Source organism: Cicer arietinum, chromosome 6 (genome assembly GCF_000331145.2).
Source record: "Cicer arietinum cultivar CDC Frontier isolate Library 1 chromosome 6, Cicar.CDCFrontier_v2.0, whole genome shotgun sequence".
In the NCBI taxonomy this organism is placed as follows: domain Eukaryota; kingdom Viridiplantae; phylum Streptophyta; class Magnoliopsida; order Fabales; family Fabaceae; genus Cicer; species Cicer arietinum.
The window spans coordinates 14,432,882-14,445,092 of NC_021165.2; the positions used below are offsets into that span (position 1 = coordinate 14,432,882).

A 12,211-nucleotide genomic window follows, 5' to 3' on the forward strand; every position below is an offset into this window, starting at 1 on the left:
TATTTCACTCAGTACCTAAATTTTCAGATATATAATATTGATAACGTCAAAATCAATGATTAAAATATATAATATATCAAAAGTACTTTTTTGATACTTTTCCAATATGAGTTAAACCAACATCATACATCAAAGAAAATTACAGAGATGGGTCTAGGAAAAAAAAAAGTAGTTATAACTCATGGATACACATTTTATTATTCCCAACTAGCCCTTTTGTACCCAAATAAATTGCCCAAACTATGATAAAAACCATCATACTGTATTTGCCAATAAACAACTTGATGAGCAGAGACTAAGTCTTTTTGGGCATCAAATAGAGTGACAGTGGCCTTTAAATTACCCCAATAAGCATTACACGTCACAGGCTTGTCAATGGGAACAAGTTTGCTGTAATAATTTCGTAAGGGTAATATAAAATTTCCCACATTTCCACAAGTAAATGCCACCCAATTTCCATTATTAGGCATTACACTTCTCAGGGTAATGTTGAAAGTGGTTTCATTCACGATTTGGTTTTCTTCATGTTTGGCATCACTTGAAGCATTGGAGAGAGCAAATACAATGGAAAGGAAGAGAACAACGTAACATTTGGCTAACATTTTTGGAGTTTCAAAGTTGATTCAAGAATGAGCCAAATGTGCAAAACCTACACACATATATATAATCTATAAGCAAATGCTAACCTATTTTTGGAAATTTGTTACAAATATAATTATATAAATATTCTTTTAAAAATTTATTGCAGATTATGTATTCAAACATTTTCAAATCAAAACATTCTTTTTATTCATTAAAATTTGTGAAAAAGTAATAAATTGAGAGTATTAATCTGATGATATAATTGAAAAATAAAATTACATTTAAAAATCAAAAGTACATTTTAAGGTAATAAATGTGAGATTTTTATCTTATCATTTATGCATTTAACTCCTTGAAATGTCCAACGTTTTTTTTCAACAAAACATTTTTTTTTTTGAATTTCTTAACGTATACTATAAAATCACATTGTAGTATATCCTTATACCATCTTAATGGCTATTAAACCACCCAATTGAAAATGAATTTGTTTCCCATTTGAACCTGGCAGCAAAAGCAAATAGTACAAAATGGGAGACAATGAAATTAAGATGGCTAGTAAAGAAATCGCTATTAAATGTGAAATAATTTCATTTTATACGATTTACGATTTCAACATTTTTTACTATTGCTTTTCACGTTGCTTAAATTCATCACCCCTTTTTCAAACCTAATATGTTTATTTAAAAATAATAATAAATATAATCTTAAAAAGGAATTATTTTTAAAAAAAATATTTATTATTTTTTCTATATATATTTATTATTTATTTTAATACAACCGTAATTAATAGAAAAAATCTTAATTCAAAAAAATAATATTTATTATTTTTTCCATTTATAATTTCACATTAATATCAATATTAACTCAACTAATTATAGTTATTACAATTCTATATAGAAATTGGAGTTGATTTTTTAAATAAAATTAAATAAAAAGTAAAACAAGAGTTCAAATTGTAACCATTCATTATTGATTATATATATTCATTTAACATTAGCCATTGATTTATTCATCAAGCCTTAATGTAATTCACTTCATTGTATAAAATAAATTATCTTACTTTAGAGGAGTCAGATCCATATAAATCATCTATGAGAAAAAAATATTGAATAATGAGAGAATTCTCAAAACACATCAAATATTACATAAGAGATATATGGCCAATAAAAAACAACTGGTTAGTATAACTAACTATAGTAACTAACAATTGTACTTAATTTGTATAACTAATTAATTAATACGTCTAATATCTCTTCACAAGTAGAAATGTGTTTACTACACTTTTAACTTTAAAAATACGTCGACTACAAAGAATATGTAATATTGAAAATACATTGGTTAAAATGAATATTAAAATATTGCATCTTTTAGTGTTTAGTGTTCCAAACTAGCCTTTTGTCCCTAAAAAAATTGTTCTAACTATGAAAAAGTCCATATCCCTCACAGATAAGATTTTAATAATTTTAAATAAGAAAAACTCTTTCAAAGATGCAATATTGACAAATATAGTTAATATTATTTTATAAAATATATAAGTATTAGAAAAACAATGAAATGTTTTAAAATAATTTAATATTATAAAAAATTTGATTTTGATCCAAATGTTAAAATAAAATTCCACTACCAAAATCATAAGAATCACCATGTTTTAAATAAGTTTTTAAAATGTTGCAATATAATTTAAAGTTTTCATAGAAAATAACCTATATATTTTAATATAAAATATAAATTCAAAAATATCCTCGTATGTTCTATATTGCTCGAATATTTTATTAAGTCAATTGTTTAATTTATGATATATAAAAAATATTGAATCCTAAAAGAGTGTTTAGCGGCTCAATGTTTAATTGTGTTTCTTCAGATAAATTTTCCACTAAAAGGAAGTAACATTTTATCTTGACTATAAATGATAATGAGGTTGTGTTTCTGTTTTTCTTTTAGCAGTTTTTCTAGAATATATGAAATTTGGGTAAAAACATTATAGTAGATAAAAAATACCAAACGTATACTTTAGATTGGAACATAAAAGGATACGCTATATTATAACATAATAGAATATTCTTTTCAATCATTTTTATAGGAGATAGTTAAATCAATAAAAGTTAATGTATTTGGTCCATATAATTTATGTTGGGAGTAAATTTTTATTTAAAATTATTTTACTATGACAATATATTTGTTATTATATACCTTAACCTAAAAAATGAGTGTGTTAAATGTATATATAAATACTTAGTGAAAAAAAATTGGTGCCTTTTGTAAGATCAGAAGGGCACCTAAGAGGGGGTGTTGAATTAGGTATTTAGAAATTTTTTTATTTTTAGAGATTTAATGATTGATTTTTCTTATTAAGATAGTGTATGACAAAGATAAATGGCAGAAAAATAATTAATACAAAGATATTATCCTGGTTCCCCTTATGACGAAGGGTATATCCAATACTCTTACACACCACAAGAGATTTTTTTCCACTATTGTTAGAATATGTATAAATCCCACCATAAGATCTCTACTACAAACTTCTAACACACTTCCTAAGATAGCACACCACTATCTTGGATTACAATACTTAAAGAAAGTACACTACTTTCTTTAAATTCAATATGTAACACCCCGTTTTTCAAAGCGAGGGTATATTTTTTTTTTCAAAAGTAATTAAACTAAAACAGAGGAATAAATAAAGAAATGCCTTTGGATAAATAATTGAGTCATTATAATTTACAGGCAGCGGAAAAGTTACTCCAATTATAAATCCAAAACCATTTACCCAACAACAAATGGTACATGTAACCCATCGAAAATAACATGTCAAGCTGACGATATTAGTATAGGTACAGTCTTCCATTTTAAAATAAATGCAATACAAAAGAAAGACATCTGTTCCCCCTGTGACAACCTAGTCTGATCATTTTACAAAACAACTAAACACCCTGACTGATCTCCACGTGCCCCGTGAGATCCCCCTATCGTAGCTGCAGTCAAGCGTTCCCATCTCCATTTCCGTCCGTAGGGTACGAACCGGTAAGATCGTCCTGACTCTCATCTGAGGGCAAAGCCCAGATTTCCACAATAATTGTAAAGGTCACCAACCGAAAATAACAGTTAACACATAACATTTAAGTTTTAAATGCTAAAATAACTTTTCAACTAAGCATGCACCTTAGCAGGATTTTCAATATGCGAAAAGTTCATACAATACTTTGCCAGTTAAAATGAAAGTAAAATGAGGTTCTCGATCCCCTAATTGTAACATAACAAATCAAGACATGGGTAGTTTCATGAGCAAACAATCATACAACTAAAACTGAGGATTTTCACTGAGCCAATCGATTAGGCAATCGATTGGGGTGAAGGATTTTAATGAAAATAGAATCCTGGGCTTAATTCAATCGATTGGGCAATCGATTGACAGGGTAGTTGAGCCCCTGACTTAATGGCCAATCGATTTCCAAATCGATTTGGTCGAATATGGATGAGTCCCTGACTTAGGCCCAATCGATTGGGCAATCGATTGACAGGGTAGTTGAGCCCCTGACTTAATGGCCAATCGATTTCCAAATCGATTTGGTCGAATATGGATGAGTCCCTGACTTAGGCCCAATCGATTGGGCAATCGATTGACAGGGTAGTTGAGCCCCTGACTTAATGGCCAATCGATTTCCAAATCGATTTCCTGAAGATTTTTAGTGAAATTTTGAACTCTGACTTGATTCAATCGATTGGGCAATCGATTGACAGGGTAGTTGAGCCCCTGACTTAATGGCCAATCGATTTCCAAATCGATTTGGTCGAATATGGATGAGTCCCTGACTTAGGCCCAATCGATTGGGCAATCGATTTCGTAAATGATTTTTGAAAAACTGATTACAAAATCGATTGGCTAATCGATTTTGTCCATTTGGCCAAGTCCCTGTTTACTATCCAATCGATTGGGAAATCGATTTACCTGTGTATTCTTTCAAAAATTCATAAACTAACTCAATCACATTCATGCATAATCCCAATTCTTAACACTTAACACTGATAACACAGTTACTACGACATCATGGATTTCGAAATGGTATTGCAATCAAACATGTTATCACCAAATTCCAAAACATAACACTTAGCATTTATAACACATTACTACCCAAACAAAATGAACCAACAGTTCACAAATCAACAGGGTGTAGTCCCTTGCGGACAAACACCATTCCCTCAGGAACGTAAGTCGTAAACGTACTACCTATCACGGGTCTGTACCGTTTACCGAGGTGCCACCTATCCCGGGTCAGCACAACTTACCAAAACATACACGAGTAAACGAGACATTAAGAGATTCCCCATTCTTAATTCTCATCTAACTTAAACCAGGGCGTAGTCTCTCACGGACAAACCCCTGCGCAGTCTCTCACGGACAAACGCAATTCCCGCAGGAACGTAAGTCGTAAACGTACTACCTATCACGGGTCCGTACTGTTTACCGAGGTGCCACCTATCCCGGGTCAGCACAACTTACCAAAACATACACGAGTAAACGAGACATTAAGAGATTCCCCATTCTTAATTCTCATCTAACTTAAACCAGGGCGTAGTCTCTCACGGACAAACCCCTGCGCAGTCTCTCACGGACAAACGCAATTCCCGCAGGAACGTAAGTCGTAAACGTACTACCTATCACGGGTCCGTACTGTTTACCGAGGTGCCACCCATCCCGGGTCAGCACAACTTACCAAACGTAAATCGTAAACGTACTGCCTATCACGGGCCCGTACTGTTTACCAAGGTGCCACCTATCCCGGGTCAGCACGATTTACCGAAACACACATAAGTAAACGAGACATTAAGAGATTCCCCATTCTTAATACTCATTTACTGAAACGATTTTCAAAAACGAACATTAAGTAACCGAGACATTAAGAGATTCCCCATTCTCAACGCCCAGTTAACTTAAACAATTTTCAAAACAAAATAATAAGTAACCGAGACATTAAGAGATTCCCCATTCTTAACGCCCAGTTAACTTAAACGATTTTCAAAACAAAATATTAAGTAACCGAGACATTAAGAGATTCCCCATTCTTAACGCCCAGTTAACTTAAACAACTTTTTTTAAAACAAAATATTAAGTAACCGAGACATTAAGAGATTCCCCATTCTTAACGCCCAGTTAACTTAAACAATTTTCCAAACAAAATAATAAGTAACCGAGACATTAAGAGATTCCCCATTCTTAACGCCCAGTTAACTTAAACGATTTTTCTTTAAAACAAAATATTAAGTAACCGAGACATTAAGAGATTCCCCATTCTTAACGCCCAGTTAACTTAAACGATTTTCAAAACAAAATATTAAGTAACCGAGACATTAAGAGATTCCCCATTCTCAACGCCCAGTTAACTTAAACGATTTTCAAAACAAAATATTAAGTAACCGAGACATTAAGAGATTCCCCATTCTTAACGCCCAGTTAACTTAAACGATTTTCAAAACAAAATATTAAGTAACCGAGACATTAAGAGATTCCCCATTCTTAACGCCCAGTTAACTTAAACGATTTTCAAAACAAAATATTAAGTAACCGAGACATTAAGAGATTCCCCATTCTTAACGCCCAGTTAACTTAAACGATTTTTCACAAACAAACGCACATTAAGTAAACGAGACATTAAGAGATTCCCCATTCTTAACGCCCAGTTAACTTAAACGATTTTCAAAACAAAATATTAAGTAACCGAGACATTAAGAGATTCCCCATTCTTAATACTCATTTAACTTAATGGTTTTCAAATTTCACACAACACAAACTCAACAAATTCTCACATCAAAACATATCAATTCATTTATTCACAAATCCAACCATACACATATCAAATTTCATCAATATCAATTAAGAGCATGTCAAAAACAACGAACACAAATCGACACAATCCACTACTCAAAACACACAAGTTTCATTTACCCAAAATCTTACACAATGACTTCAAATTCATTTACCACGAACCATTCATCAATATAAACAAAACCTAACTCTAAGGTTTTACCCATAACGCATTAGTTTCGTTTTTCCCCAAATCGATACATTAAACCCTAACAAATTCCTTCCCACACAACCACAGATAAGTCCCTAATGCAAACTAGAAGTTTGGAAGGAGCCCTTACCTCAACGTTAGCTTTAACGCGCGTTTCCGGTACCGCGAGTAATTCCGGTAAAATCTCCGCTCGCAACGCCGCTTCCAAATTAGTTCACTAGCACCGTAGCGTGGTGGTGAGCAACTTTCCCTTCTATCTCTTCGAGAAATGAGGTTTGGATCTAGAAGAAACGGAGGGGTTTGTGTTTGGATCTCAAAAACCGTTTTTCTTCGTTTTCGAATCAAAGAGGAAGAGTGAAGTTGCGAAAACCTTGATCTAACTCTCACCCAACCTTGGGTCACTAGCTTTGAAGAAAAGGAAGCAACGAAAATGAAAAATGGAGAAGGATGGAATTTTGGTGTTCTCGTGTGAAGTTCAGAGGAAGGAGATGGAAATTTGAAATTTCCTTCCTTTCTTTTTCTTTCCTTTGTTTTTCCTTTCTTCCTTTTTCCTTCCTTCCTTTATATACTATTTTCTTTTCCTTTTCCTTCCTTCTAGTTTTCCTTTCTTTTTCCCTCCAAACAAACATAAATAAATATAATAAATATAACTTAACAAATATCTCAAAATCTAGATATTTATTAAATTACCGTTTCACCCGAAACGCCTTAAATTCTCCGTAAAGGATTTTCCGCAGTTAAATTCAATTTATTTATCGACGAGAAATTCTAATTGGCATCGAAATATCTTTTTGATTATAAAACTCCAAAATATAATTAACTTTGGCTTAAAAACCTCCGAGCCAAAATCCAAAATACATCAAAAATACATAAATGGTACTTTAAAATTATGGGTCTTACACAATACAATAACTTCAATGTTTTTTTTTTTAACTAATGTTCTTGACTAAGAATCTGAGTATAATAGTTGTACAATGATATCAATCCAATAATATTTAAAGTATACTAGAGAACATTTCTCAATGATGTGAAAATGTAATGCAAGTACTTGAAATATGAAAAATAACTTTGAGAATATTTCAGAAAATTGTTTAAAGTTGTTCAAGGTTTGGTAGTGGAATTGATTGCGTTTAAACTGAAGTTATGGAGTATTTATACTCCATAGACATCACTTCATATCATTGGCTATCGTTCCTACAAGTTTGATGAACAAATGCAATGATCCAAAACCATTTCAGAATTGAAAAATTGCATTGTTTTCAGTTGTATTCGACTACAGCTCGTGTGTAGTCGAATACATCTCTTTAAGGTTCAGTTTTTATTTGAAATTTCAACATCGTATTTGAATACGAAACCTTGTATTCAAATACAACTCAGTGGATTTTGCCACTAACTTGTTGTATTCGACTACACTAGGTTGTAGTCGAATACAAATGTGCAGTCTTAGCTACTGACTTAACACTTGTACTCGACTACACCATCTTGTAGTCGAATACAGATGTTCAGTTTTAGCTATTGACTTATCACCTGTATTCGGTTACAATATGTTGTATTCGAATACGACATTGCATTTTGTCAAAAAAAATATTTTCAAACATTGTTTATGCATTATTGACACATGAAAATCCTTTTTATGCATATGCTAAGATGAAAGGTTCTCATGTGCATTTAAAATATAAGAATATTAGATTGCATTATGTATCTTCTAATATGTGTGAACATAGTTAACTTCGATTATTTGACTTCTTTTTAAGCTTTGTAACTTTGATCACATTCCTTTGTCTTCATCAAAAACATGTGTTACACCTTTAAAATTTTGGGGCCTTGTTCGACTAAAATTTTGGGGTCTCTAAAAAATAAGTGTGTGACTTCTTGTTGTTCGTTTAATCTTTTACTAATTCAAATATTGTATCACGGCAGTTGAAGACTAGATGGTTGAATTGTGTTTTCCTTACAAGACAAATACAATTCAATACTTCTCATATTTTTAGGGAAGACAACATATGCACTTATTGGTTTGTCAATATTGGATTTTATACTCTATTGTTTTTTTTTTGGTGGAATTTGTACGGGCTAAAACAACAATATATCATATAAAATAAATATAAGGGATCAGATATGGGATTTCTGCTACTAACATTTTTCCCTCACATGAACAAATTAACTCCTAACATTTGTCAAAGTACACCAAACTTTCACATAAACAAAAAAAGAGAGACAATGTTACCTACACCACCTTAGTTTTACATTACCACCATACCTAGGGTTCACAAATAACGGAAGCAATTCGAAATTAGTTTGCAACTTAACAGTGTCTTGGTAGAGCATCATTATTAGTAATGTTAATTAATAGTGTTATGATATAGTAATATATTATTTGTCTTCTTACCCTGTCACATTTTGAAAGAAAAAAAATACTAATATTCAAACTCATACAGATTTAGACAATTTAAGGCCTATGTGGAAACTCACATTTGTTGTAAAAATGCGATATAGGAACATGTTAAAATTTTGACCTTTATGTTTATTAAGAATGCGTAGCATGTTTTGAAATTGAAAATTACAACCTTGGAACATATCTAGTGAGAATTTATGTTTAGAGTGAGAAACAGAATTTTCGATGAATAAAAATTAATGCCTCAATTTTATAAATTCAATTACATTCTTTGCATTGTCTAGCCTTTCTTTCCCACATATGAACATGTAATAATCGAACCGTACACTAAATGTATCTAAAACTTTAAGATGAAATCATATTGAGAGTAATATGGACAACAAAAATAAATAAAGCAATTTAAAGAATATTTACACTAAAAAAGAACATAAGATACCCATATAAACAAAAAGTCTATTATTTTACAATGGTGACACACGTTGAAATTAAAAATTGAAATTATTATTTTTCTTTTCATTTTTCTCCATGTAATTTATAATATTTGTTTTTTAATCCCTATAAATATTTGCTTTTAATTCATGTAGATGTGTTCAATTTTGTTTTTCGTCTCTCCCATATACATGTCATCCATTGGATGTTTGACATGTCACTGATGATTGTCAATGCACAAAATCTCATGTGATATGTCGTATCATGATGCCACATGGATTCTATTTGCCATGTCATCTAAGTTGGCCGAAAAGATGACTTCAGGGCTAAAACTATGAAAATCTTAGAATTACATGAAACCTAAAAACAAATTCAAGGGACTTAAGAACATAAAGAAACTGAACATAATATGACAAATCAAAAACATAAATTACCCTAAAATAATAATTTGTATCTAGTAAAGAAAGCAAGATCGATACTTGTAGCAGACTTAAATTCATCAGCAAAATAATTTCCTACATTTTTCTTTGGTATCGCAATCCTCCGTTACTTTTTTAAAATTTGGCTGTGATTTTCTCCCTCTTGGTTGGAAGACCTTCTCCTCCCCCTTCCCTCTCTTTCTATATGTCTTGCCTTCTCCCCTGCTCTATATTTTTTGTCCCTTCTATGCTCAAGAACCATGATTGGTTCATACACTTCTTCCCCGTGAAAGGTCATAGCTTTGCCCTTTCTTTTATGATCTATAGTGACAACACATTGGATAGGCTCTTTTTTTTTATCTTGGTTTCATCAATGGTTGCTCTGCTTTCCTTGTTTCGTTGCTAACCCTAATTGTTTTTTACTTGAATTTCTCGTCAAAGGAAGGATTAGAAAACACAACTCTTAGTTATTCGAGTTCTAAAGACTAAAATATCATAAAAATGTGTATCATAACAGTAGTATCTTGTTGCATAAACTAAATTGAAAAACAAAAAGAGAGAGAGAATTTAGAGGTGTTGTGTGATATGAGACCTACATACTCAAACTACATTTTAGTTATAGAATATAGGTGAACTAAAGAAAGTCTCTTCATGCATGTATATATCACATATGAAAACTGCTCAAGGCAAGTTCAAAACTAAAAAGAAGAAAAAAATATTGTTGGGGGAAAAGTTTAAGGGCTGCTATTCAACAAGAAAAAGAAACAGTAATCAGACAGCAAAATGGCGTTTTCAAGCAATCAGTTACAAAGCTCAGAGAGCCAAACAAGATACATTCATGTTGGCAATTGCCAATTTACCATTATGACTCTAGTAAATAAAACATATAAAGTTCAAAATTAATAATAATGGACACAACAAAACATAAGTTACTACTCACTCATCTCCTGGCAAATTTAGCTTATAGCGACCGGAACTATTGGTTTTCCCTCGTTCCACAATCTCCTTGGCCTCTGTAACCATCGACTCACTCACCAGTTTGTCCACCACAAGCTGCAGCAACGACGCATCAACACGGCAGCGATTGTTAAAAATCTCCTTAACCATCTCAAGGGCCGTCTTCAAATCACCCTTCTCACACAGAAAAGGAACAATGATAGCATAAGTGGCCTTATTAGGGTCATACTCAGATTTTCCAACTGCATCATACCATTTCTTAGCTTCATCCAAGTTCCCTTCATTTACAAACCCTTTGATCAAAGCATTGAGGCTAAAAAGATCAGGCTTGACACCCTTTTTCTTCATTTCCTCAAAGAACTCAATAGCTTCACCAGTTTTCTTCACCACAGCCAATCCCAACAACCTTGCATTGTAAGTCCTGATATCAGGAACAACATTCTTCTCACCCAATTTTTCCCACAGTTTCTCACCATCCTCAAAACGACCCTTTGAGTACAGCCCATCGAGCAAAGTATTAAACGTGATCAGATCAGTGTTCACACCATTCTTCTCCATTTCCTCAACCACTGAAACAGCGGATTCAAATGAACCCTTTTCCAACAACGCCTTAATGAAAGTGTTGTAAGAAACCAAATCAGGTTTCACAGAGAGCTGAACAGGAAGATCCTTAAAAAGTTGTTCAACGACATCAAATTTCTTGGAATGAAGGTAAGCAGCCAAGAGAGCATTGAGAGAGAGCACTGTACGGTCACAGTTTTTCTGAGGCATTTCATCAAACAGTTTGTGTGCGTGTCTGTGCATTCCTGATTTCCCGTATAGTGTGATGAGTCGCGCTGAAAAACCTTCATTGGATATGTCTGAGTAATTCTTCTGGTGTTCGATAATGTCACGGACCCATCGGAACCGTTTAGCTCCGGCGAGGCGGCGGACGGTGTCTTCGTAGATGCCGGTTTTTTTACGGAAGCGGTCGATTTCGCAAGCTTTCTTGAATTTTTCAACGAGGGTTTTGAGGTTCACTTCCTTGTAGAGGTCCTGTGAAATGGATTTGATGCTGGTGGTGGTGGTTGATTCTGTTATGGTACACAAGCTGCGGTGAAGAACGCGGTGCATCATCGTATGGTGTATTGTTTATTGTCTACTCAAAAGAGTGGGGAACTGAAATGGTTTCATTTCATCGGTTTTTAAATGCCACACCCTTTCTGTAGTTAACTTTGGGCTTGGATCCCCCAACTTTGGCCCAAACAGTTTTGGAGCATTCAGCTTATTGAAAAAATCTTTTTTTAACTCTTATAAAAATAAATTAAATAAAGTCAAAAATATAGAAAATAAATTGGATTGTTGGTTATTTTAAAAATCATTTTGAGTAATTCAAAATAAATATTTGTGAAAACAAAGCCTAGTCTATAGCTAGTTTA

At 32.7% G+C, this 12,211-nt stretch overlaps 1 protein-coding gene across 1 annotated transcript; it reads right to left on the reverse strand.

Moving 5' to 3' along the window:
- Positions 1 to 10,583: 10,583 nt before the first annotated feature.
- LOC101498517 (uncharacterized) lies at positions 10,584 to 11,959 on the reverse strand. Its single transcript, XM_004504895.4, has one exon. It carries the CDS (start codon positions 11,907 to 11,909, stop codon positions 10,773 to 10,775), a length of 1,137 nt encoding a protein of 378 aa, XP_004504952.1. The 5' UTR covers positions 11,910 to 11,959; the 3' UTR covers positions 10,584 to 10,772.
- Between the last annotated feature and the right edge of the window lie 252 nt (positions 11,960 to 12,211).